General features: G+C 49.4%; 1 protein-coding gene and 1 long non-coding RNA gene across 7 annotated transcripts in view; one reads left to right on the forward strand and one right to left on the reverse strand.

The window, feature by feature from the left end:
* Positions 1 to 296: 296 nt before the first annotated feature.
* LOC309514355 lies at positions 297 to 26766 on the forward strand. Of its 2 annotated transcripts, none has more exons than XR_014211941.1 (2): positions 297 to 5227; positions 24576 to 26766. It is a non-coding gene; the product is annotated as an uncharacterized lncRNA (long non-coding RNA). The 2 variants fall into 2 exon arrangements; XR_014211942.1 differs by lacking the exon at positions 297 to 5227 and adding an exon at positions 6637 to 10662.
* ARB2A (ARB2 cotranscriptional regulator A) overlaps positions 24492 to 27752 on the reverse strand; it is a 213125-nt gene continuing 209864 nt past the window's right edge. For 4 of the 5 annotated variants that reach the window (XM_082191366.1, XM_082191369.1, XM_082191365.1 and 1 more), the window contains one exon: positions 24492 to 27425. In XM_082191366.1, coding sequence (XP_082047492.1) covers positions 27283 to 27425 — 143 coding nt within the window. In that variant the 3' untranslated portion in view covers positions 24492 to 27282. The remainder of the gene's footprint in view (positions 27426 to 27752) is intronic. The other variant, XM_082191367.1, reaches the window with a different exon arrangement.

Genomic DNA, 27752 nt, shown 5'->3' on the forward strand with positions numbered 1-27752 from the left:
TTGATTTAAACGTAAGGTGTTTGTGGGTCGACTTTCTGAAATGACTTCAGCCCAACTGGGCAGACGACAGAGCCCTGACAGTTTTTTGACAAGGGAAGAGGGAATGTGTCTCAGGGCTCCACAGCGCTCTGGTTCACCTGCCAACGAATAACAGATTTGTTCCTTTTATAAGAATCTAGGAGCCACATGTGGATGTCTACCAAATTAGGTGAGAGAAGAAGGAAGGAAGGAAGGAAGGAAGGAAGGAAGGAAGGAAGGAAGGAAGGAAGGAAGGAAGGAAGGAGGGAGGGAGAGAGAGAGAGAGAGAGAGCGCTTTGTTGAGTCACGTTTAACGTCATGGAAGGGAGGGGGGAACGGTTAATAAATTTATTTCAAACGCAGCTCTCCACGTAAGGATGCTCTGGCAGAGATCGATAATACCGAGAAAGCATTTTGGTCGAAAGCTTGAGGTTGTGGGCCATTCTCCTTGGGAAAAGGCAACTTGGGTTAACTCCTTTTCGTTCTAGACATCAATAAGAACATAGATCTGAATGCTTTAATCCGAAGTCACTCTTTTTGGCATAGATCCCTCTCTTTTAAATGTGCATGCGTGCGTGATGTGCAAGTCAAAGGGTTCGTTTTTTGCAAGCAAAACGTTCTCGGGGAGAGGGAGAGCTTAATATTTCTTTGAAGTGGTTGCAAAGTGTTGTAGATTCAAGCTGCTTTTAGAACCCTCCGCCAGCCAAAAAAAAATTAAAAAGGCAGAGGATGGGGGTCGGACAGAAGTTCCCCCCAGGAATTACGGGTGGCGTGAGAGAGAAAAAGAGAGAGAGATCCCTTCCCCGCCTCGTGAATCTTGAGAAAGAGAGGCAGACAAACAGAGAGAAGATAGACCTACACCAGCTCCTCCCTAGTAATGAGAAGACCTTTTGGAGCTAAAGCTTCGGTCCGAAGCAGTTTTGCCTGAAACTACTAAGTCTCACTGATTTGTGGCGTGAGATTGCGGTGTCCCTTCCCCAGAGTGAAGTCTGAGTAAAAGAGAAGAGGCTTCTCTGCTGGTTGGGCTTCTAGACGAGGTAGGGGAGACTCAATACCTTTGGAGAAATGGATTCTGTCCCTCTTCCCCCTCCAGTTTACATAAATGGGTGAAATTAAAAAGAAAGAAAGAAAAGGCAATATCGTCCTGATGCTAGGGAAGAATTTCTTTTTTTTATGAAAAATAATAATACAGTCGGTTCATATTTTCTATTGAGTTTCTAGCGGGAAAGGCGGGCAGCCAGGCAGGCAGCCAGAACCAGCCCTGATAATTCTGGCAGATTTTCAAGTTTGCCATGTGGCTACTACACCTTTCGAAACCTGACAAGTTTTTGTCTTCTTCCTTTTTTTTTTTTAACTAGTCAGTTGGTGCCTTGACGAGGCCTCCCTGCGGGGGTGGGAGGGAGGAATTGGGGAAAGATGAGGGCTCACAAGTGGAAACCAATAAAACTCTTGTTTAAAAGGGCTCGCTCAGGATCCACGCCGTTCCGAGGCTCTTTGACTGGGGGAGCCGGAGAGTTTTATTCCTAAATGAGTTAAAGAGCCATTTACCTCTGTCGTGTTCTATTCATCAAGCCGCGAGCCCTCGAACACGGCGGCTATTTGTTTGCTTACACAACCAGCTGGGCGCAATTTCACGTCTGAGATATCTATCTGAAAGCGCCTCTAATTTATTATCCTTACTTGTCAGCGAATCCATTTTCAAAGTTGGGTTGTGTGGCTTTTGAGAGAGAGAGAGAGAGAGAGAGAGAGAGAGAGAGAGAAGAAACCATTGAGGATTCTGGACTTAAAATATGCTCCCTCAGTGCCCTCCTCCCAATTCTTTTCTCCCCACCCAGCCAGCACATCACATAGAAGAGTCAGCACAAAACAGCTGAAAAGGAAGGAGAAATTTGCAGAGAAGCTGGAAGGAAGGCAAGGTGACTCTCTCTTTCTCTCCAGAACTGCCTCTTTTCCGAGCTGCGTCACGTTCTCCGCTCCCCTCTCGCCTTCCACCCACTCTGAGGCTTGGAAGTTGGCGGAAGCCCCTCCAAGGACTTCAGCCGGACTCTCAGCCTCTTTCACCCCGCTGCCTTCCATGGCAACCCCTTCCCGCGGAGACGGCAATCGCGAGCACTCCGAATGATCTCTGTTGAGCTCGTTGGGGATGGCTTTGCCAGTCATTCTGTCTACAGCTTTGGGCTTCAAACGCGCACCTAGCGTTGCACCTTTGTCAAGGTTGCAGAAACAAGTGGAATAAAATGGGCTGGGATTCCCCAGTGGGCCATGATGGCCAAGGACAGCCACCTGTAGAGGGAGCCAAGGGAGATGAACGTGAATGGAGAGTAGGACTGGCAGATGAGCTGCCCTGAGGGTCCCCATCCTTTGTCTGATTATGCCGGAGCAATTCGGTGTTGGGTCCAATTTCTGGGTATGGTGAATTTCACCGGAAGGCCCCGATCTGGTTGGCTGCCATACATTTGAAAATAAGTGTTGCCCGCCTTGCTCAGAAGCACATCCTGCTAAATGCCGTGGGATCTACTCCCAAGTAAGACTGAGATGCACTGCAGCCCTAAGGACCGACGCATCTTCTAAGATGCATTTTGCCTGTGTGTGATGGGGGGAGATGGCTGGTCTCTTCTCTCCCCACCCCAACCCCCCTCAAGTGGTTTGCATTAGAATCACAAAGCCATAACATGGAAAGGAGCAAATCGGTTTATACATATAATTGCAAGGAAAGAAAGCAATTAACAGAGAGGACAGTGGGAAATTAGATCTCCTCCCCACCCCCATTACAAAAAAGGGATAGCGTTGAGCAGCCTTTAAGCAGCCCAGCCAAGCTGACAAGCGAATCCCTGGAAGAAACAGCAAGCGGGGTTGCACAATCGTGTATCTACAACCTCTCGGCTGCAGAGCCCACCATCAAGCTTCAAACAGAGAATCCCGTTGAAAACTACGGGGTGTAAAACGGGCCCCGGTTGTTGTGGAAAGCGGAGGAGAGGGCAAGAGGCAGAGCGAACTTCTTGAAGGCAGAGCAGCTTGGCTGCTGGGAGATATCCTTGTGTGTTGATTTAGGAAGACATTTGCTGTATATAACGTTTAAGGCTGATAATATCATTGCTCGGGCAGATAAATAAAGCACTGGCCAAACCGTGGGGTCAGCTATCGATCCCTCTGTTTAGAGAAGGAGGTAGGAACGTCTCTCTCTCTCTCTCTCTCTCTCTCTCTCTCTCTCTCTCCCTTTCTTTCTCCCCCCCCCCCTCTCTCTGTGTGTCAGAGCAAAAAAAGACCGAAGCTCGGATAGCTATGGAGGAGTGAACAATTACAACATGGTAATTTGTGATTCGGTCTCGCCGGTGGAGCCCAAAGTGCCACCCTGTCTGGAACAGTCATAACCAGTTAGAGGAAAACCCTTGGGATTCCAGCCGACGCGAGCCGTTTGGTGGAGTGGCACTCAGACTGCTTCCACGCAAACCTTTCCCATGTCACCCCAGGGGGAGAGGAACGAGGAATAAAGCCTGAGTAGCATTGTATGTGCGCATGTTGTGTATGTTTAAGGATTGTGTTCTTGAGTACATAAAGATCCAGGGATGGGTGTGTAGCTGGTGGACGTGAGTGCAAAAAACCAAGCAAGTGCCCTGGGAGTGAGAGCGAAACAACCGGAGAGAGAGAGAGAGAGAGAGAGAGAGAGAGAGAGAGAGATGACGTGACTATGCGAGAGATCTGCAGCCTTCAGCCCCTCTGCAATGGCTGGCTGATTAGCATTCCTCGTCTGCCCCTGGACCTGAGCTGACAACTAACAGAGATATCCAGCTCACCACTAGGCCTCCTCTCCTTTTGTCTTCAGCTGTCTAGGAGAGAAACAGGCTTCTCCGCGGGCCCCGCACACACTAAACGGCCCCCTGATCCTGGGGCTGCCGAGGATCCCACCCAGTCCAGTCAAATCGCCCCAGCATCAGACCCGCCCCCGCTCCTTCGCCTCCCCGCTTGCGCCAGCTTCCCCCGCCTCTGCCCAGCCTGCGCCTGCTTTCCAGATCTGCGCCAAAGGCTGGGAAAGTTAACTTGCTGCGACTTTCCTGACGCGTATGCGGCCCGAGAGGACGTCTCCGCATCGCACACCGGCCTTTCTCCCCCTCTGTCTCTCTTTTTGAAGCTTTTAATGTGATCTCTTTCCAAGAGAGGAAAGAGGAGGATCTTATTCTTTCGCTGCAAGATAAAACCTTATTGTTAAGAAGGTTGCGGTGGGCTGGGGGCTGGGGGGGGGGGGCAACAGCAGCTCATGTCACTGGTGTTTCTTTTGGCCTTTGTCGCTGTGCCATTGAGACACGTTTATATCCCCCCCATCTCGAAACGGTTTATAAAGAGCTAAGAAAGGGGAGCGGCTGAGAGGAGGACGGTGGCCTAGGGGGGAGAGGGGAGAGGGGGCTTTAATCCGAAGGCCAGAAAGACCTTTCAGGTCAAACTTCCCCGTTTGGTTTGGTCTTAGATCCATTTTAGGAACTTTCTAGGATTAAACACTCACATAAAAGCGGGGTGGGAGGGGTAGGGGGCGGGAGGTTAGAGACAAAGATCCCTGCATCGACCAACACAGACCCTCACAAAACTAGTCAGTTTCTCCTCGCAGCAAAAGCTTACAAATTAGCTCATGTTGACAGATGTTTGTCACTTAGTAACTTCTCTCCCAGTCCCCCCCCCCCGCACTATTTCCCCTCTTCTCTCGCTCTCTCGCCCCCCCCCCCCAATCCCTTCTTTGGGGGCTCGCTTTGTTGTTTTTAAAATATGCAGGCCTCTCAGGAATGCCAGTCACGAGTCCAAACTTTGTGTCCAGCCTCCCTCGCGAAATGACCCTTTTATAGGGATCCCGATATGTCTCAATCTGCACTTCGCTCCGAGGCCGGGCTCCCTGCTCCCAAGCGCGGCAGCAGAAGCGCGCGGCTACCTCAGCAGGGAGGCCAGCAGAGGAAGACGCTCTCCAGGGGATGGGATGGGACTGCAGCCCTCCTTCTTGCAGAAGGTGCCGAAGGACAGCGGAGCCTGGGAAAAAGAAGGGAGGGGGCAGGGAGAGAGAGGGCAAATGAAGGAGAGAGAAAGTTTTATTTCTCTTCTGATCGCTATGATTGGCCTATGACAACCCGAGCAATCCTTTGCAGCCCAGGCTGAGTGGCCTGGGGAGGCTGTGCTTGGAGAAAGGAAGAGAAGAAGGAACAGCCGAAGGAAAGGCTCCGCTTTCAAAGTAAGTGGTTAATGGGATACTGATCAGGGGTGGCTGGGGCGGGTGGGGGGTCCTGGCTGTGAGCGATTTGAGAGCCAGCTAAGGCCCCACACCCTCAGCTCAGAGGGATGCTTTGCAAGACGGAGGAGGGCCAAGTGGGGAAGGAGGCGGGTCTGACACCAGCGACCCTTCTGACAGAAATATGGGGCCAAAGGAAGGCGCTGAGGGTGAGAGATGCGGTGACAAGTCAGATGAGAACCCTCCTGTGCGCAAGAGAGAGGGGGAGAGAGATGCAGGTCATCTGCTACAGGTCTCTGCGTGGGTCAGGTTCACCCGGAAGGGTTTGTTTAATACATTTTCTCCCCCCCCCCATCCCCACCACCTGTTTTCCCTCCTTTTTGCCGCGTGCTCTTAAATCGAGCCAAGCATTGCAGTGGGGGGGGGGGTAATAGATATCCCAGCTTAAACAAGGATGGAGGAAACGGAGAGATAAGCGCAAAGGGCTAATTTCCGATTATTATTATTGAGTTGTTACTCTTGCTGCTGCTGTCCCAAGCAAAACTTCCCAACTGTAGAGCCCAGCAGGCAAGAAGCTTCTCTCTCTGCCTCCCCCGCGCCCTCCCCCGCGCTCCCGGTTCCTCTCCTGCGCGATGGGGAGTGACGTCACCCGGGCCCCGACCTATCCGCTCCGCGACCAAGGGAAGGGGGTGGAGCTCTTCCCTGCTCGCTCCTGCGCTTGGGACCACCTCCCAGCAGCAGGAGGCGAAGCGGCGCTTGGCGCGCGTGGAGAGGGTCCTCGGGCTGCTCCGGGGCGACTTGCTTGCTTGGCGGGTCCCGAGATCACCAGCCACAGACCATCGTCCAAGTTTAGCTATAGGCCGGGGAGCCAAAGGGAGGGGGGAGCCTGCAGGCCCCGTGCGCTTCTAGGAAGCTGCGGATGGCTCCGTTCTCTGCCGTCTCCACCGCTTCTCTTGAGCACCAGATGGCTTGCCATTGTGTTGCCCCAGCCGGCGAGATCCTGCATTTAAAAAGGAAAAAAAAAGAGGGGAGCGGGGAGGAAAAGGACAGAGAGAGAGAGAGAGAGAGAGAGAGTCCTGTTATTTTTTTAACAATCACACCAGACTTTTGACTACCATTTTGACAGACGACCATGGTTCCCCCCCCCCCCCAGTTTTGAACCATAAAGAGACATATATATTTAAAACCAACTCTGGCCACAGTTTCTTAAGGGAGGCACCGTGGCCCTTTCTCATAGCTCCTTCCACATGGGGTGTGGGGATATGATATGTCGGACAAGGAATCTGGATGCGTCCCCGGATGCGTCCCCGGGGATCTAAGGGTGCAGTCCTAACCTTTCCAAGCCGCAGGGAACTTGGACCGGTGGGAATTAACTTCAGTAGGAGGCGAACTGGCTGGCTAGAGAGCCCCCGCCTTCCCTCCCCTCCCGGCCCGCCCCTCCTCCGCGGACTCCAATGGCATTTATTTCTCACTCAGGATTATCGCCTAATAGTCAGAAGCACAGACGTGCGCATAAAAAAAAAATCCAGGCATGTTTATTCATTCTATTTGATCAATCTCTGGGTGTCTGTTTATTAAACTTCCACCGATTTTACGTTTGGTATTTCCTGATGGCAAACATTGTCGAATGATAAATATTGCATACAGTTAATTGTGATGCCAGGGAAAGCTCGGCTCCGGGTTTGTGTGGCGGTGCCGTCGCTGTCTCAAGCCCTCCCATGTCTTCTGCTCCCCGTGTAACTCGGGGCAAACAAGAACCTTTCTCAAACATATTAGTTAATGGGGCGAAAAGAGGAGCGGGGGAGGGAGCGAGAAAACGATGGGAACCCTCAGACTTGATCCCTCAGCTTGGAAGGGAAGGGAGGCTGCCTGGAGAGAATGGGGATGTGAAAACAGCTAAAAGGAGGGGTGCTCTGAAGTAAAGCATTTCTTGTCCAGGAATCTCTTCCATTGGTTTTTTGGGGGAGGTATCCCTCCCCCTAAAACAGGGGGGAGTGTCCTAGAACACTGTTTTCTCTGTGTCTGTGGGGAGCTGGCAATCATATTTGGCACCTCCTCTTATTTTATTATTATTTTTTACTTATTTCACTGAAAATACACGCCTGTTTGGCCAGGCCCCCAGAAAGGCTCTTTCTATCTTGAAAAATATCCACAGGCCGTTTCTTTTTCCGGCGCGGCTGCAGGTGTGTTCTCTTCCTGCATCCATCCCCAAGTCCCCAAAACCCTTTCCCCCTCCTCCCATTTGTATTGCAACTCTTTCCCTAATTTAATTTTGTTGTTGTTACGGAAAAAAAGGGAAAGAAACCCAGATGTGTGTGGGGTTTTTATGGCTCGAGTCTCGTCTCGGCTGGTGCTGCGAAGGCTCTAATGCGCCCGGGCTACTAGTCACTGAGCAAAGCGCAGGGCGCCGTTGGCTCCTTTCCAACAGAGTTGGTCATAAAACAAGATGTGGGGAGAAGGGAGGGTGGAATTAACATCTGCTTTTCTAAACTCAAATATGTCAAGGAGCTTTTTTATTATGATGATCATGAATGCTTTCCTCATTTGAAGAAGAAATATGTAGAGATAAACTGACATCCACATGTATAGAGTATTTATAATGGTGTTAGGATTTAAAGGTAGCTATTCATTGCATAAGCCATTTAGAACTGACGTTTTAAAAGCTACTTAACCTCAGACATCCTTGAATCTTAGCGAAGGATTCCAAACGATATTATTTAAAGAGGAATTTGCTGTAATTTAATTGCATATCAAGGCGGAACGAGGCGCGAGCTTTGCACCTTCTGCGCTGTTTAATAGCGTTTTAACTGGCGTTTTATTCACCCACATTCTCGGCTGCCCTCGCCTTTCCTTGGGAAGGGGCCGCTAGAAAGCGGGTCCCAAGTTAGTGCTCTGTGTGTGTGCGCGCGCGCGCGCGTGTTTGTTCACCATTTGCAACGGGCAGTCATCTTTGCGCCTGGAGCTTCGCCCTCTTAGGGGACACAGTTAGTACCTCGGTTCATTAGTGCCTATTTATTATTGCTGCAAAGAGAAAATAACATGTCGGATTCTGTGGGTGAATCGACCGTTTGCCCCCACCCTCAGATCGTTCCTCTCACCTTTCCCCCCCAAACCTGCCCACAATTCGGTCATGCCGGCATTTATTCAATCTACTATCCATTCGAATTTCCGGAGGCCCAGGGCGCCTGACATCCCAGTCCGATGCCCTTTTATTTACATTTCTCACAAATCCCTGAGTTAAGTCAGAGGTGTCTCTGAGTGGGGTGGGAAATCAGCTGGCAGGGAACTACTGCGGCTTAATCTGGGCGAGGATCGAGCGGGGGGGGCTGACCTTCTCTCAATAGTACCTCGGAGGGCAGAGAGAGAGAGAAACAGGCCCCTGGCTTATTGGCGGCGGTAGTGTAAGGCATGCACTCTCAACCCGGTTATGTATTTCTCTCCACCCGCTTGGGAAGAACGTGTGCATTTGGATGGGAGATGGCTGGGATGAGGAGGCAGCTGGTGTCGCGCATCATGCCAGAGCAGTACCGCGGGTGCCCTTGCAAAATGGCTCTCCCTTGAATACAGGCCGCCTGTGCACGGTTCCTGGGGATTAAGCCTCATGAAATTTGAGGCGGGCGGGCGGGCGGGCTTGCTTGTGAGTAAAGGAGGGCAGCAGTAGAGATCTCGCCTTGAACCATTTCTCCGTTTGCCTGGTGGAGTGGCTACTCCAACTCTAAAAATATCCCCAGCACACGCGCGCACACACGTATGGCAGCAGCTAGTTCGTAGTCTTTGCTGGCTGCTATGAAGCTGGTTGAGAGCCCCTGAGCCATCTGTAGCCCGAGCCTCCTCGAAGAGGAATCCAGGCCTTTGGACTTGAAGAGGGCTTAATTCCCTCTGGTTCACCACTGTGGCATAACTGGGTAGATAAAAAAAGGGGGGGGGAGAGAAAAGATCCATCCTAATTCGAATCCATAGAACTTCGGTTCGATTTGAAAACGTCTCCATGCAATTTTCTAATCCACAAATAGGTATACTGGGGCATTCCAGCCTTTCTTTAGGACGCCAGGTTGAATTAAGAAAAACCATCCCACTCCCCAAAAGACTAATTCATCACCAAACCTAGACCCTCCATTTCTTTAGGGCATGGCTCCAGTGGGGGGTGGGGGTGCCCAGGGGGCCTCACGGCTCTCCAGGAGCCCCGGGGTCTATCCCGTCGGAGACCAGGGGACGTAGCCCGGCTTATGATCTCCCACTGAAGGCAGCGGCGACGGCCTGAGCCTAGCTGGACGGGGATCTTGTGCCCTGAAGGGAGGGGGGCATGGGGGGAGCAGGGAGTGGGGAGAAAGGCTGTCGATCTGTGAGGGCAGAGGAGAGAGATTAAAGAAATGGCCCTTAGTTCTCTGAGTGACACGGCCCCATTCAAAGGGCAAGCAGAAAGAAATGCTGCTAATATGAATAGAGGGATGCTCAAGAGCCTTGCCCCCTTTTCTTCTTTGGCTCCACTTCGGGTCGGATCCTGGGTGCATTCTTAGAGCCGTGTATACGCTATCTGGGCACACGCACGCGCGTATGGGGAAAAAGGTCTTATCGATTCGAGATCGATATTGATTCGAGATCGATTTAGACCGATGTAGCTGATTGACCCTACTACCCTCTTTCTGGCTCGGTAAGAGATTCTTCCAAATAAACGCTTTGTGTTTCTTTCGCCGGTCTGGACAACAAGTGGGAAAGGCGGGTGGAGCGGCTCTCGGAGCCCGGGGGGTCTGGCCTGAAAGGTAGTGCATTTATGGGAGACTCTCTACAAAGAATTGCTCCGACTGATGAGGATAGCAACCCCCACCCTTCCTTACACCTTCACTTTCGCCTTGCAAAGGGACAGTCCTCAGTTGACATCTCCAAAGTGATTATTAGACGCCTCTGTGATAAATCAGGTTGGGGGGGGAGTAAGGGAGTCGGAATAAGGCCAGGCTACACACACACACACACACACACACACACACACACACACACACACAGTGTCTGGCTAACGCTGTATGACTGCCCGATAGCCCTTTTCAATTTTTCCACCAACACCCCTGAAATAGCACATTGCCTCAGCAACCTCTCTTGTTTGTCTCTCTCTGTGTGTGCTCAAAAAAATTCTTTAAAATTCCTGTCCACGGATTTCCCTCTCCTGCCTCTCTTTCTCATCCCCTCTAGCTTCATCCCCACCCCACCCCAAAGAGCCTCGGAGCCCTTCTTCCCTGATAAGTTGTAAGAACTTTGCTTTCAAGAGTGTGAAATGAAGAACACAGACAGTATATCAGTGAAAAGAATAAAGTGGCCTTTTAATGAGAACTAAAGACAACAAAAACGTAGATGAAGTGTACCGTAAAGACTGTTTCAAAGTGCAGCTCAATCCCCTGAGAGCAACCATCCCATAGGCTGGGTAATTGGGACTTTACTGCGCAGAGGTAAGTCAGAGTGGTAGGATTATTTTTTATTTTGCTTTGTTTGTTTTGTTGTATTATATTTTTGCTTCTCAGTAATGGATCTGTTGCAAAAGAGTTTGTGCAAAGAGCATCAGGCCTTCTAGCAGATGAAGGGAGCTTTGTGTTTCTTAAAACAAATCACTCGAACATTCTAATTTGTGAAAATTAGTATTTTCCTGCTCTTCCGCCCTGCTCCCTTTTCCCAAAGCCCGGGACCTGCGAGGTGCGCCTATATTTCTTCAAGTCAGCCTTTCTTTCTTTCTTTCTTTCTTTCTTTCTTTCTTTCTTTCTTTCTTTCTTTTTTCGTAATTTCCCCGCTTTCCACAGCCTTCTCTCCACCCATCCTTTCCTCAACAAACCAGGTAACAAGAGCAATAAATCCAAGCAGGGGGGAAATAAGACAGATTTCCTCATCGATGTGTAATAAAGTTAAAGGACATTGTTTTGTCAGACAAGCGCTAAGCAGAAAATAAATCTTAGGGTCTGGGGAAACAAAACGGAATGATGTTGGCGTGTGTGTAAATTTACTTTTAAACGCAATAAATCAATGTTCATTTAAACAGCTGGGGAACCCCACCACGGAGCAGGTTTCATGGGTAAGAAAATCTTGTCCAGGCGATAGAGATGAAACCACCCAAAGAGAGCAGCCTTCTCCCTGCCCTACACACACCCCGCTCCCCCAATATAGTTCTCCTTCTTTCCAAGGAACTTCAAGAGCTGGACAGAGCCCGAAGGAGACAGAGCTGATTTCAGTGGCCACCATTCTGCCCCGTATTTCCCACGGATCTCACAGAACGGAAAGCTCAGACCTCGGGGGAAAAAGAAATTAGAGGAGGAAGGGGGAACTCTTTTTCCTTCAGGGAGTTAGGCAAGCAAACACTAGAGCTGGTGGATCGTACCCTTGTGGTTGTTACGACGGGCACGTTCTGAGACCCCTGTTAGTTTCAAGCCATGTTAATCTCAAGGATCTGAATGGCCGGGGAGAGGTGGGTGGGGAGGTTTTTTTGGGAAGGATGCAAGGTTAGCTGAGATGTTGAATACTGGGCTTCTAAAAGGGGAATGTCGAAAGATGCTTGGCCAGTTGAAAGGCGAGTGGGCGCCAGAAGCCTGTTCTGAAGGGTGGGCGCATCTGGAGACAATCTTTCACAGCCCAGACACTTCACAACAACAGCACAAGAGCGACGGGTGACATTTGGGCTTCTGATACTCCGCAGGAACATTTCTCGAGCAGGTGGCAATAAAGAGCTGTGAAGGCAAAGGTGCGCCTTATTTGTCTTAGTCGCCTCTTCCTAACCCGCGACGATTTCCACGAAGCCTCGATAATGACTCTCCCTTTATTAGAGAGCCTTCCGCGCGCTTGCAGAGTGGCAACAATTTCTCTTCCTCACAGTCATTTGGTGTCTTTGTTTAATTTTGCAGAACTAATGTAAACATGGCTTGCAAATACCCAGAGGTGGATTATTTGGTTTATTCTCTCTGCTCCCCCCCACACACCCTTTCCTCTCCCTCCACCATCCTTTTTTAAAAAAGAAAGAAAGCCACAGAAGATTAATCGAACAGCAAAGATTACGAGAATGGAATATGCCCTGCCTTTGTTCTGTAGTCATTCGAAAGGAAGGGCGTTGCTTCCTTTGAGCGACGTGGCCACCGCCTGGCATCTTAAGTTTGTGAAAATATATTACATCTATTTCACGGAGCGTTTAAACGCCTGCATTTCACCGGACCAGCAAAGCAAGCAAGCAGCCACCAACCACCTTGGCTATACTGGGGTGTGGTGGAGATGCAAGGATAGAACAGTCAGGGGACCTGGTGACTTTCGTCCTTTCTGTGCTGCTCAATTGACTTCTCTCACTCTTTCCCCATCCCTAAAAACGAGAGCTGGAGATAACGAGCAGAGAAAAAGTTATTAAGCGCCTGGCAGGCGCGTGTACTGTACCTCGGTTGTATACATCCCAGGGACCAGATAGTGCTAGTAATATCTGACCTTGATTAAGGGAAACCTGCCTGTCCTAATACTCAGAAGCGAAGCGCAAACGACACGGAGCCGAATTGCTCTTTCAGAAGCAGGGAGGGAAAGGGCAGAGCCCTGCGAAACACTGAACGGAGTGCGGATTGTCTGCTGGGGGGGAGGGGGGAGCTCTGCTCAGGTGAAACTGACGAGGCAGTGTAAGTTTCCTGCTCAGTCTCTCTCTCGCTTCTCTCTCCCCCCCCCCTTTTTTTCTATGACTGTCCGAAGGGCCTCGCCGATTCCTCGCCTTTGATTCTCCATTTGTTTGCTAGATGGCGCTGTGTCTCTCAATACATTCCGATTCAGAGCTAAAACGGCCCCTTTTCGTATATCCTCCCCCAGATAAATCAGATCACCTACCCCCGCTTCGTTCTGCGAGGAACGCACTTTAGTTCCAGCAAAAAATAAAAAGTGCTATTAAATAATGTTAAGAATCATACAGAATCATCATATAAATATCCCGATTGAAATAAAAGGCAGCCTGCAAGCAAAATCTGAACTATGGCGTCTTTACTCTCTGCCAATTCATGTTGTAATCATGTTGTAATCTACTTAATGATTTCCCTCCTTTTTGGTGGCTGGACCAAAATGTAGCTAATTTGTATTTGGGGAAACCTAATAAAAAAAAGCAACACACAACCCGGAGATTTGATACATGTTTTCATTAGTTGCAGGCAATGTAAATACGCACATGAGATCTAGCTTCACCAGAAATAGAAACTGGTCGTATTAAGTTAGCCTCCTTGTCACTCTTTCATGAATAGATCAAAACAATTATGAGCGATTTAAAGTGAAAATGCCACAAAATCAAATGTACGTTCTCTTTTTATCTTTTTTTTAAGGTTTGTAAAGCCTGGGGGTCTGTTTCTGTATCTCCTACAGTCTAAATTTATTCTGCAAAATTACCTTCCGTGTTCTAAATTTATTCATTTCATTAAAGTAAGAAAACTGTTTAGAAATTTAAAAGCCTCGGTTGTTTCTATTGATTATATGATTAGGGATTCATTATATGGAAACTCCTCTCCTTAGAAAAAGTAATCTGAAAGTTTTGTATTGACAGGTACATGTATTAGAGTATAAAGTACTTTTAATTTATTATTAATTCCAGATTTCAAATACTATTATTGTGATCATCGTTACGTTTATAGAAACAGGAAGAGCGTATTCTTAAGTGTTAAAACAGCAATGCATATTAAAGACGTTCCTTTTTCAGAAGTCATTTTGTTGCATTCTCTTTTCTGGCTCAGTTTCTCAGAAATGCAGGTCTTTAACAACAATCACTACCACAGGGGAAGAAAAATAGGCTGGTTTGGTGCGACTCGCAACATTCGATAAATTACATGGTTGTTATTTCATTTTCTCCCCTTTAGTTAGAGCCTTTGTAAAATCTCAAAGTGTTAGGCTGTAACTAGGAGGCGCTGAAAACCTAAGGCGGAAAATTTACAACTTGATCAACTTCAAACCACACACACAGAGAAACACACAGACACACACACACACACACACACACACACACACACACACACACGGCGCTACAGTTGCAAACATATGTTCCGGATTAAGTTAAGCAAACGGGTCTCGTTTTCCAAGGTAGAAAGCTGAGAATGAAATCTTAAATGCTACAGAGTTTGGCTCTTGTTACGGCTTCACTTGCACCAACATGAACGAATCCCTCTACCTTTCTGGGACATTCCGGTTTTAGGTGCAGCGCCGGCAGAACCTCGCTCTGATTCTCTCCCTCCCTCCCCTAAAGCAATTCAAAGCGCACAGGTATCTCTTTCAGCAGTTGATCTCTAAAGAGCAGTGCTTTAAAGCAGGCAAGGCTCTTTCCCGTCTTTTGTGGGCCAGGCAGAACTGCCCATGGAGAAAGAAGCTGGGTTGCCTTGCCTAGTCTTAGGATATGTGCCTCCTCCTCTGAACGCTCTGGGGTCGTCAGCTTAAGCATCGTGCGGGTATGAAGGGAAGTAGAGAGTAGCAGAAAGAAACCTCTTTCAGAGAGCCGGTCCTGATGAGCAGGGAGCCACAATTATAATCGTTAATAAGGTGGGCCGGAGTGTAGCTTCTACTCAATAAGTGTATAGAGTTCATCTGCACATCTGAGGTTCATTTCCATTGAACAGAATAAAGTTTGTCTTGTAGGGGCTGAAAGTCGAACCCATTATTACAAGGATGCTAGCGAATAAATGTGTGATATATGTATTTGTGCGTGCGTGCTCACACACAGAGAAACTCACACTCACATACTGTGGCACGTTAAAAGTAAAAAAAAAAAATACTTAGGCTTGAGCACAGATAGATAAACAGGAAAATGACACGCATATATCCACAATCATTCAGTGGGAGAGAGGCGACAGAAGCAAGACAGAGCTCAGAAGCAGCATCTGGTAGCAGCCCCATGTTTTCAAAACTTCCCTAAATGTAATTACTCTTGAAAATGTTCTTTGTCAAACTCCGCTATCCCAGTGGACTGTAATGAGGATCCTGCAACTTTATCCCAGGATATTATACCCAAGGAGCTGACTATTTCCCCCCCAAAAAATACCCAGTAGGCACTTAGGACATTAATGGGTGTCTATTGATTTCCAGAAAACTCTATTGAGGAATCCTTTCATATATCTAAGATATACACGAAACACTTTCATTTCACTAGATAGCCCAGGTAGTTTTGACGTTGACAAATGGCCAAAAGACAAGAAAAGTAATTTCAAACGACTTTGAAGGGTTACAAGAGGTAAGAAAGGGGGGGGGGAGAGAGAGAGTAATATTTTTCAACGCATGTCACGAATAAGAAAAAAGAAAATAATCACAAGGTAAACCATAGCTGGGGAAAATAATTGAGCAGCAAATAATTGAAAATGCTTTCATGTTGGACACCCAATCTCTAGTCCCTTTTCTCTTTCCCCTTTCTAAGATTCCATTATTTTCTATATGCCTCCCATTAAAAGTTATTTTTAAGATTACTAACACGGACATGCACTCGCTAAATTGTTCAGGATATGTTCAGGATATGTATGTTCAGAATAATGGAGGTGGGGGAGACACAAAGCAAAATTACCAGAAGAAAGAGGATTTCGTAAGAACTGAGATGAGAAGGTTTAATGCAGGATTGACAAAAGGGATTTTTTGTTAGTCAGTGAGGCTCACGCTCCGGAGAAACCTAATATCCTAATATAGATCAAAGAAAGGAGCAAATATTTAATACCGAAGGTGAGCTGCCTCGAAACACAAATCCTTCCCCCTCTTAAATATGCAGACATCTAACTTTCACTCGGCCAATTAGTTGTCAATAAGAATAAGAATAACAATAATACAAAACTGGTTTATAGTAACATTGCTCACTACAACAATGTCTGAATTATGGTCTGGAATCAATTCGACTACTGATCAGAAAGCTATCAGTATCCACGCTATAAAATATCCTGGTTAGATAGAAGATACCACGAATTAAAAAAAATAAAAATAAAATACCACGGTGATCTTCACTTTCCCCAAATCAGAAGCGTGCAACAGGTTATTCCTCTGAAAGTTTAATTCCTAACCGTTCTGCCTCGGGTTCCCTGTTACAAAAAACGAAAGCGGCCCCCTCCGCCTACCCAGGGCCGGTTGGCTAGCTGGGGGGAGCGAGTGGACCCTTTCCTTGGACTTTTTGTGGGTGCAAATGAAGATCAAGCAGAGAAAACAGAATTCCCCCTACGAAGCTGCTCTATAGAGAACAGTGAAAACGGTGGTGCGCGTGAGCCGAACCGACTACAGGTGGGTCGAGAAGAAGGGATTCCATTTAATCCATCGTAACACGAATAAGGGGTCGTGATGACGAAAAGGGGGTTCGAGGTTTCCCTCGTGAACTTGCAGGCAAAGTTAATCCTGAAAACAGAATAATTTGACTCGGACGTTGGAACGAACCCTTTTAATAAGCGAACTATGTTCTCCACAAGCTAGCAGAGAGAAGGCAGCGGTTTCTTTCATTTGCGGGGAGGAAAATAACCCTCAAATAACCCTGTTGTGGATATCTAAATATCCGTTTCCATGAATCTGGCTCATGATCCGTAATAGTATTTAATATTAGTAAGAGCACTGGGCTATAACTTTGCTCTCCTAATGCCCCAAAGCCATTCCAGTAAGTTCCTTCCCAATAACTCAAAAGCAGGGAGGTCTGTAACTCCTCGCTGTCGTTGCTCAGCTGGGACTGGGGGCATTTATATTAAGGGAAAGCCAGGAAATCCTTAGCTATCCAACTTGCTCACCCCCCCCCTTTACCCCTTTTTGTAGTTTTGGACGGATCGGGGAAGCAAATGGGAAGGAATCGGATCTCTCAGCAAAAGAAGGCAGAGCGAGAACATTTTAATGAGCAAAGAGCATCTTGTTGCATTTAAATAGCGAACAAGTAAATAGCTTGACTTTACAAGCTTGCAAGGCTGCAAGTTGTTTGCTAAAATGACAGGGATGTGATCAAAGAGGAAGAAAAAAGAGACATTATTTCTTTCTCTCTCTCTCTCTCTCTCTCTCTCTCTCTCTCTCTCTCTCTCCTTGCGCATAACTTGAATTAAAGGATGCGGAGACTGAGAGAGGGCTTAAAGTCCCGACGATCACAGCAGGTGGCGGGTCTGGAAGGGGGAAGTTGAAGGGAGGTAAAGTTACGGGGTTGAGACGCGCAGACTGGCCGACCCTTTAGCAAAGCGGGGAGGGTGGAGAGGGAGAAAGGGAGGGCTGCCAGGCTCTTAGGGCTCGGGCTCTGGGGTGCCTCTCCCGAGGCTGCAATTAACCAGCTGCCTGGCAGTCAGTGGGGTTGCATCGAGTAGGCGCGCATCAAAGAAGGGAAGCGGATCTGCTTTGCAACCAACCAGGAGGACCTCAGATCCCCGCCCCCACCAGTATCGCCTCAGTATAGCCAAGGGAAAGATGAAGATCGCATGGGAAGGGGGAAATGGCATGCACGCATCCCCGCAATGAGAGAGAGAGAGAGAGAGGAGGAGGAGGAGGAGGGGGAGGGGGAGGTCTGGTTCTGGGCAAAGCTGGAAACCAAGGATGGGCAATGCGGGAATCTTGGCGGAAGGAGCTTAGGGAGAGGATAGAGGATGAAAACGAAATCGGGGGCCTGCGGGCAGTGCCATCAGACCAGGGCAGTGGAATCGGACCAGAAGAGCACATGAGGTGGGAAGTCCTGAGTAGGGGGCATAAATGCATGGTTAACTCTCCTTGCTTCAAGGGAGATGAGAGGAAGCGCGGAGCAGGCGGGATTCAGGATACAAAAACGTCGTCTCTGAGAGCGAGGTCTTCCGCAGCCTGCTCCAGGCTTGTTTAGGGCGAGGGCAGCTCAGAACTAGGAGCTGTCCATGGTGCTACAGAGAGTGGATGGCGCAAACCCAGCTCCGCTCCGATTTCTCGGGTTCCCTGGCAGAGAGACTGTCACAGCCTCAGTTGCTCTATCAAGGGGTTCCCAATTCGCACCCCCACCCCAGCCTGGTAAAAGTTTGGACACCTTCCCGCGGCTGACATGGTTTCTCTATTTTCTAAATCTTAACAGCCCAACTTGGGAGGCTCAGAAAACACCCGTATCATAACTTCCCACCCACTTTGGAAGCTGAAGGACTGAGTCGTTATCTTCCAACTTGCTTCCAAGAAGCAGATTAACATGGAGACCTGATCCTGATTCTTTAACACACTGAGCTTTAAGGGAAAGCAAGGGTGAAATGAGAGATTCAGCAGGGCTAAACCGAGGGTTCCAGGGTTCCAGATTTCTTAGGTATCCTTTAAAGTGGCTTTAAGATGTGCAGATAGAGATGCCCGAATGAACACATGGTCAGCGATCCATGAAGCAGCCATTACGTCTTTCTTTATCCTCTTTTTTCTAGTCTATCTCTCTGTTAGCAGAAAAGCTACTCTGATTTGTGCCAAAGATCAGGAAAGTCGCACAGGAGTTAAATCGACGTTACTAATTAACGGGCTCTCAAGGTTCCCCTAGTTAGAAGAATTAATTAGGATGCAAAAGCAAACTTTTTAAGATAAAGCCCTGCACCTATATTTAGGAAACGGAAAGTGAATTAACCAACTGGTTAATAACTGAGGGACAAGCCCAAACTTTTTTAAAGAACAAAAAAGTTCGAGGAGAAAGAGGAGGTCCGCGCGCGCACCCAGCCTCCAAACACTTGCACGTGAAGTTATTAGATACGATGTTACCCGCAAGATGCTTCTTAACTTGTCTTAAGTAGGAGTAAATCGCAGGTGGAACTGGGGCGAAATTAAGACTGGTGTGCGCTCCTTCTGGGTCTAGGGAACCCGTTCAAGGAATTCATTAAACGCAGAAGCAAAGAAATATCTCTCATATTTTACTCTTTGTTCAGTCGAGGTGATCCGAAGGGGCAGTAGACATTGCACTGGGTGGGTCGAAGCTCTGCTCTACTGTTCCCCCACAGGGGGAATTCGAAAGCAAAAGTTAGACGATGGGCGTGAGATGACCTTTTTGGGAGGGGGCAGAAGGGATTATGCGGAAGGAAGAGTGAAAATTATCCCCCCCCCCAGCCAAGCAGGGCCTTTCCTTTCAAGCCTCGCAGGTCCAGCCGGGAGTGGCGAGCCGGGAGCTGCTGACCGGTCTCCGGGAAAGTCGTTCTCGTCACCTGACTTCCACAGAGACCCAGGCATGTCGGGGCTGCAGGGAGAGCCTGGGAGGCAGGGGACCCTCTCATGGAGAAGCTAGCAAAACCTCGGCCGTCGGGGCGAGCGACCTGCTCCCTTTCCCCCCGGAAGCCGGGCCAGAGGCAGAGGGAACAGGAGGCAGGCTGGCCCTGAGCTCTCCAGAGCCGTCCCCTTTCGCGCCGTGAATATTCGCCTGTTGGCTTCTCCCTCTCCAGTTCCCTGCTCTTCTTTTGAAGTTTCCCTCTTGTGAGGAGGAATGTCAGATGTTACTCCTCCAGCTGAGAGAGCCCGCATTCGCCGGGGAGGTGAAGAGGCGAGGGCTTTTCTCTCCTTCTTCCCCCAGATTATTCTCATTTGATGCTCTGAAGGGGAAGAAGGCGATCACCGGCCTTTTCATCCCGGGCGCGGCCAGCTCTCGTGGCGACTCCGGCCAAACCACCGCGGCTCCTTCCTGGGCCCAGAGGCTGCTTTGGCGGCGGGACAGGCACAACTCCTGTCGGCTCCAAATATCCAGCCTGCTCCCTTGCTCGAGGTTCGGGCTTAATCGTCCTCAGCCAAAGCTTAGTAAAGATCATGGGAAATGTCCTACTTTCTCATCCCTTCGCCTCATTTTAGTTTTAAGTCACTTGCAGAAGAAGGACTCCGAATTCAGTTCCCCCAATGAAGGGGGACCAGCAGATCCCCAGGATGGATTTCCTGCTCCGAGCTCAACTCCCACCCCCAGCCCCGCGACACACACTTTCCACATTTTACCCCACAGGAATTTCCCGCCTGTTCTGCAGCCTCCTGAGTCAAGTGGGTGTTTTTTCTCTCGCCTGTCCTTCTGGCTTGTGATCACTCCTAAATCCATTCTTCGCTCCAACCATGCACGTTGATCACATTCCAAAATGATGGGGCCTCCCACGGATTTGGGTGCATTCAAGGACCAGAACAAATCCCGTTGCGAGGCTGGGGGTGATTAAGCTAGTCTTTACGTTTATTTTAAATATGATAGATCGATAGATTAGATGGCTTATACCCTCCCATCCCATCACTGATAAATGGAAGGAAAGCGGGATCCCAGCTTTAAACCCATGAGTTGTATATGGGACTCAAACAACACGAACAATCCTATTTGGGGATCCGAGTGGGTCTGCGGGCCCTTTTTTGCTGCGAATGGGATTTAGGCTGCAATCCGGGACCCACTTTACTGGGAGTAAGCCCCGCTGAACGCTCAACATACACGTATAGGATTGGCCCCTTACAGTATTTGGAGCAGGCAACTGTCAACACGCATAGGCGCTTCTTTTTGGAAATCTACTTTGAAGTGACGCTCGAGGGTCTCTGCCCCCGCCTCGCTCTCCCCAGATCTACGTGTTAATCTCTGGTTTCCCCCTTCAAACAGAATTCAGTTACAAAGAGCTTGGAAAGATTTTGCATCTATTGAAGGGGCACCACGTCTTTAATTTTCTGAGGAGTAAAAACCTCCCCAAGAAACTTCATATAGCTTCTTAGGTTTTTGCTTAGCATACGTGATAAAACATTGATTGTCGTAGTTTGGTGACCCATGAAATTTGGGGGTTAGTTTTCTCTTCAGACCAGAGCATATAATTATGCAAATAAAGAGCTGTCACTGATCTGGTGAAATGCTCACAAACACACGCAATCCGAAACTGGAAAGAAAAGTGGAAAATGTGGGGGATTAGGAGCAATGACAGCGTTTGCAAAGTTTGGGGAAGTTCTTTTTTCACACTTTGGGGGACCTAAGTCAACAATTAGCGTGATCTGTCTATCAGATACACACAGAAATACACTCCGCATCCTTTAACAGGTTACTTTAACTTCATCGGGAATAGAAATTCGAGCGCAGGCACACAGACTGCCGTCGTCTTATATGACAGCTTTCAATTGTACTTGTGAATTGGTTCCTGGGGGGGGAGGGGGGAGAATAAGTGCGCTTCCTCTGAGAAAAGAAATATTTAAACGTCCCACTTTAGTTGATTAGGAATCCACGTCAACTTATGTATTAGAATGAAGGTACTAAGCTGCATAAAAGGACCTTGCGGCATGCACAGAAACTCTCTTTCTCATGAACCCAAACAGAGTTTTACTTTAAAAGGACAGATACTAGCCAGGGGCCTGTCGACCTTATTTGTTCATCTGTAAAATGGGAAAATTTTCTCAGGAAGAAACTTCACGGGGTTATTGGGCGGTTAACAAATAATACGTTTGGTTAAAAGGAGACGGGGGTCCTGCAGAAATAAATCCTGGGATTATATACTACAGATAGATATAGAGATATGGAGATATGGATACAGGCCCGCCCAACCAGGAGTTGAAACCCGGTGCAACCTTTGATGGTAAACAGATCCTCTTAGCCGGCAAAACTAGAGCCCCATAGTCAGAATGTGTTCATAACTGTCCGTTCAGCTGCTTTGGTGCAAAACTGGAACATTCTTACAGGTGCTTTGCCTAGTCAAAGTAGAATGGAAAGTAAGAGCTTGTTCCACCTTCCTTTCGCGTTGCCCCTCTTCATTCGCTCCATCCAGAGTTCGGCGTAACTACGAACTGGTCCAGTTGTATCGATTCTCACTCTCTCTCCTTTAAGGCATTACAGATCTTTGGCACTAAACTTGTTCTAAAACCTATAGCGGGGTGTGTGTTGGTGTTTCCTGGGCTCCAGCTACAGTACTTCACTGTCCCAAGTGAAAGATCCCGGTTCTATCCTGACAGCCTTGCCCCCTGGCTCATTCTTTACCAGGAACAATCCTCTGCCTTAGCCTCCACCCCTCCCCGGACTGCCGGAGCTCTGTTTCAGCCGAGCGGGCTTAGCCCAGATTTATGGTAACTCCTCAAGACATCAGCTTGTGAACAGACTAGCGGTGTGAAACTTGGAGCCACCAATCCAAGGAGGAATCAATTAAACCAACCATTCGGTCATTAATTCCTCCCAAGTGTGTTTTAAAGGAGATCGTTGCTACTGCTACTGCTACTGCTACTGCTACACAGCTCAGGTGCCGAGCTAAAAGCTAAAATGCTTCAAGGGTGTGGGTGTGTTTCAGATATTTTGCACCACTGTCCCTCGACTGGGAGGTACACCCCCAGTCACATACGCACGATCACAGTTTAATGCTGCTACAGTCTATAGCTGACTCTCTTACTTTTCCTAGAGTAATGAAGGCCTGGAAGAGGAGGGGATGCCAAGGGTCATTCGGGTGTAGTGGGATTCGTCCATTCTCCAGGGCCCACGAATTATATTCATGGAAAGCAGTTAAGAGACCTCCTTTGCAGTGGAGGGAAAATCTCTAGTCAGCAGCAGCAGCAGCAGCAGCAGCAAGGAGGGACAGGATTCCTCGCATTTCTGGGTCAGAATGTGCACTGACTTGGATGGGGAAGCTTTTAGCTCAGGCCCACCTTGGCAGATATAAAGGACATGCAAGTCCCCCGTCCCCCCGCCAGAAGTAGTCAGGTTCGGTTTGGGAGCTAAGTTTTGATCAGGCTTAGCCCAGCAGACACAGAGTGGAGTCCATTGCACCAGGCATCCAGAATCACAGAAGCCACCAAAAAGGTTCCCAGCTCCCCTTTTTCCATCAGATCCTGGAGCTACACAGCTCTCCCACCCCGTTAGTCCCATCCCAGCGCTTGGGCAGCAAACGCCCACTTGGAGGTCCTGCCCGGCTTGTCCTTTATCAAATATCCTGTAGGTCGATTTGGAGGTTTTTTAATCGATTTGACCCATTAGTAGGTAAGATTCAAATGCACACCAGAGAGCAGCGTGTCCAGAAAGGGCAGACTGCATAGCGGCGCTGGCTGGGAGTGAGCAGGGTCCCACGTGGTCGAAAGAAAGAAATAAGAACTGTGCAGGTCACGTGAAGGCTGCAATCCTATCTCCACTTACCTTCGAGAGAGCCTCATCCAACTCAGTGGGAGTAAGACTGACTTCCTGACATGTCTGGGATGGATGGCTTAGAGCGAAATTCTATACAACAGGTCTCCTGTGAACTAGGTACTATTGTTCTCCAGGTAACCCTTCTTAGAACTGGACCCATTGCTAGAAGTCCCGGTCCAGGAGTCCGCACTTCAGAAGGAGCTTCTCCTCTGTAACCTCAGGAAACTAGGCTAGCTGGGTGGGGGGAGGGCTATTCCTCTGGGGAAGGGTCTTGGCCCTTCCTCTGGTGCCATCCATGTAAAAAGGTCTAGTGATTTCCGCCCCCAGGATGCCCCCTTTCCCAGCTTCTCCCACTTTCTAACGCCAGCAAGGTGCAATAAGAGGACAGTTGTGCAAGGAAGGAAAGCCACTCTTCCTTGGTTGGGGCTGGCAAGCCTTAAGCGCCTTCCTAGAAAAGACCAGCGATGGCTCCAAGAGGAAAATGAACGAGCCTCATCCCATGCAGGCATCCCTTGAAAGACCCCTTGATTTGAACTGGGGAGAAGCCCATGTATGACCCTAAAAATGCTTCATAATTTGCTGCTGGGGACTTTAGCAGACGCGTGAAAGGTGTGGAGATTTTTATACATGGTAGAATTTATGGCTCGGATGAAATAAACGCTAAACTGGGAAAGCTCAAGCCCCGGAACCTTTGCTGGACGCCACACAACACTTTCGAAGGTTTTCTTTTTCTTTTTTGGCCTTTGCACTCATATACGCAGGTACTGGGGGTGCAGCCCCTCGGAACTTACTGGCGCCTTGTTTTGGGTAAGCGTGAATGGGGCCGAGCTGCATCACAGGCGATTTTTTTTTTTTTTGTCAAAAGCTGGGGATATAATTTGTTTGGATAAAATGGTTCCTAAACATACCCTCCGCAATACCCATTCGCAGGCATTCCCATGCACTGTGGTGTCCGATTCATCCTTTCGCTCTATATGTGCCTTTCCTCCCCAGCCCTTTTAACAGCAAGCGCGATTTCCCCCGCCTCGCATTTTTGGAAGGCCTTGGATATTCGTAAACACGTTCAGAGGCCACGCAAATAATTCCCAGTCTTAAACGGCCCAGGTGGAGGAAGATCTTTCTTTCGCGGCTCGCTCTGCTGAGGGGAAACCGAGTCAGAGAGATCCTTCCTGGAAGCTGCTGCGCTCCCCTTGCTCCTGGCAAACGGGTTTTGTCCGGCCAGCAGCAAATGAACATCCCTTTGAGTTGTTGCGCCTGGCACAGTTGCTTAACAAGACCAGAGACAAGAAAGTCACACCCGCATTTTAAAAGAGAAACCATTTTTTTATTGGTTCAGTGTAAACAGAAAGAGACAACCCTTTGAACAGCTCCCTGTGTGCTTTACAGTTGGGTCCAGAAGCAGCGAGAACACAACCCAGGCAACGGCACGAGATACAGAGCAAGGGGCTGGTGGGACCACACCGGAAGGAGTAGAAACCTCAACCGTGACACTTTGGAGAGGAGGAAAAAACTCATTTGGTGAGATTTGGCACTTTGCAGAGCCCTAGAGGCTTTCACAAAAGACAGGGTAAGGTCTAAGGGTTGCTGTGGGAAAAGCCCACAAGATCACAGCTAAGGAAAGAAAAAGCATGGATAAGAAAAAAGACCAGGTCGACCGTCTACCACCCTGAAGCTGACGTTAAGGTGGGCCCAGGTGGGTGTGTGTGTGTGTGTGTGTGAGAGAGAGAGAGAGGAGCAGTTCCAGAGAACGGGGAAACGGGAGACCGGGACCATCAGGTGGGGGAGATGGTCACCAGGGAAGCGATCAGGAGACTATTCCTGCCGCAAGCCTGCCCGACTGTGGCTCGTTCATTCTCCCTGCACAGAAGAGTAGGTGCGCAACTTGCCAGTCTGAAAGGTCACCCCTTCACAGAGCAGAAGAGGTCAGGCGAGGAAGCGGACGCGCCGAGACAGGCCACCTTCACCTCTGCACTTGGAGCCACTTGACTCTGGCTTTGAATCTGCCCCCAGAGAGATGGCGCTGGCAGGTTTCCGATGGAAGGGAAAGCCCTTGTCTCTCTCTCTCTCCACTTTGCACCGACAGGGCCCCTTAACCCGAATTGCGCCCTTTGGGATAATCTTAACAGCAGCGCTTTCAAAGACGTGCGCCAACACGTCTGTTCTGAAATCCCAAAAGCTTCCCTTTCAAACGAGCTGGTGGTGGGTATCTAACGAAATCGCCCAGCCACTGAATGCATGCATGAGATGAAATGTGACCCCCTCTTTCGCTCGGGTAACATCTGAGAGGGGAGGCCAGGAAAAGTTCAAACGCTCCTTGGTGCCCCGGCGCGCCTACTCGAGCACCAGCCAGGCGCTGCTGCTCTGGAAGTGGCCGGGTTGCCGTCCGATGGGGATCCCTCTGCGCAAGCCGCGCGCAGGGCAGCAACTCCCGGCAGTCAGCTGAGCCTCGTGGCCTGGCCGAGAACGTGGAGAGGGCGCCCCAGGCTTGGAGTCCGGGTCGGGCAGAGCTTTGGGGGGGGTGTGAGATGAGGCCCATAGGGACCCCACTCCTTTTATCCACACTGGCCACGAGTTTGGGTCTTAGAAGCCCGTGAATTTGCGGCGTTGGGTGAAAGGCAGACCCTACTGAGTATCATGGTAACTGGAAACACGCGGTGACAACAGATGGACTTTTAGGTCTGCGTGGAATTATAAAGAGTCAGGACTCATTGAAAGCCATGAGGAATTTAAGGAATGTAAAAACGACCTCCTCTTGCTTATAACAAAAGTGATTAGCAACGTCAGTAATACATGCTTCTTTTCTTTCTTTCTTTTTTGCTATTAATATTTCACAGTGTCACCAGACGGTGAAGGTAAATCGAAACTGGCTTCAGGAGTTCAACAGATTGAGTGAGAAAAAAGATCTTTCGGCAGGGAGGGGGGAAGTCGCCCCTCCCGGCAAAGGCGGACCCTGTTTCAGCAAGGAATGGAAAACTCTGCTGCCCCGGCCTCGCACCGGGAGGCCCAGGGCGGAGAGGCGGCGTCCTGGGAGCGTCCAGGATCTTTAAAAAAGTTCTTCGCTATCTGATTTGTCACAAAATAGATTCTGTTAGAATAAAAAATAAACGTTTCAACCAAGTATTAGAAGCAACATTTTAAATACTGGTATTATTTGCTCTATATTACATTTGTCGCTAAAACATCCTTTTAGGGTTTTTTTTTTAATGACTCAGCAAACTCCCTAGGAACCACATAAGCAAAGAGCGCTCGGTAGTTTTGGCGCATTTGGAAGTAAAATAAAGTCCTCTTTCAATGCTCAGATTTGCTGAAGTCGCTCAAGTCTTCCTCATTAATAAACACCAAACAAAGCACCCACTGATTAAATGTATGGTTTCAGTTTGGGTGGCACTGCCTCTCCGCAGCCTTAAGTAGAAAGAGTAAAATAGCCATTGCTGGAGTTACACGCGCATCCTAAACACATTGACGCGACACGTACGTCTCACAAACGTGAAAGGCTTAGGATCGCTACCATTGTGTCAATAGAGTTTATTAGGGCCCCTGAATATAAAAAGCACGGAAATATTTTATTATTATTATTTTTAAAAAACCCGCCCAAAGCGTTTGCGGGAAATCATTAAAGAGCCTAACGCGTGGGCGGGACCATGGTTAGCGAGAGTTGAAGTCCACCATTAAAATCAAGGAGAACTGAAAGTGAGCTCCGACGGCGGGGAGGAGCGAGGGAGAGCCGGGCGCTAGGACCCGGGAGGCGCCGCGCCCGCCCGCCATCAGCTCGGTGCCGGGCTCTGTCAGGGCAATTAGAGCTGCACCAGGCTGCGCGGTGCGGTGCTGCTGTCAGCCTTAATCTGCGCACTGATGGGCAGCCCGAAATCCCCGCCGCAGCCCACAGGAAGCACAACCAGTGAACCCATATTGCTTTGACAGTTGCACTCATCTAGAAATAATGCAAAACGCTACTTAGATGTAGACACGGCGACCCTGTGCTCTAGGAAGAAAACAATCTAATGAGGGGCTGGGACTGCCGAGCGCCGCCGCCGCCCAGACGCGCAGGCGGGAAGGCAGGCAGGCGCCGGCTCCCGCCCGCCCACCCGCCCGGTTACAGCTCCTCGTAGCGGATCCGCTGCGAGCGGCGCGTCGGAGCCGCTTTGCCCGAGCTGCTCTTCGCCTCCATGGCGTCGCCGAAGAAGCGGAAGATCGACGCGTAGCTCTTCCACGAGGTCAGCTCGTGCCGCTCCGTGCCTGCAAGACACAAGGAAGGAGAAGCACAGCGTCACTGCCTGCGACTCGGGCGGAGGGAAGGGAGGAGGGGAGGGGGAGGAGGACACTCCGCCCCCCGACGACAGCGAGCCACAGGGGTCAAGTTGAGGAGCGGGACGCAGGCGGCGGCCGGAGCAGCGTCGCCAGGCGCGCAGGCAGCCCCCGCCCTCCCGGATCCCCCCCCCCCTTCTTGGCGAAAGGGCACCCAGGCTGAAATCCTGCGCACCCTGACCCGGGAGTGCATGCCCCTGGCATCAGGGGGCCTTGCCTGTTCTGCGTAAGGGCGCAGCCAGGCCTGGGGCTGTGAAA

Source organism: Podarcis vaucheri (assembly GCF_965113315.1).
Source record: "Podarcis vaucheri genome assembly, chromosome: 11".
Lineage (NCBI taxonomy): Eukaryota > Metazoa > Chordata > Lepidosauria > Squamata > Lacertidae > Podarcis > Podarcis vaucheri.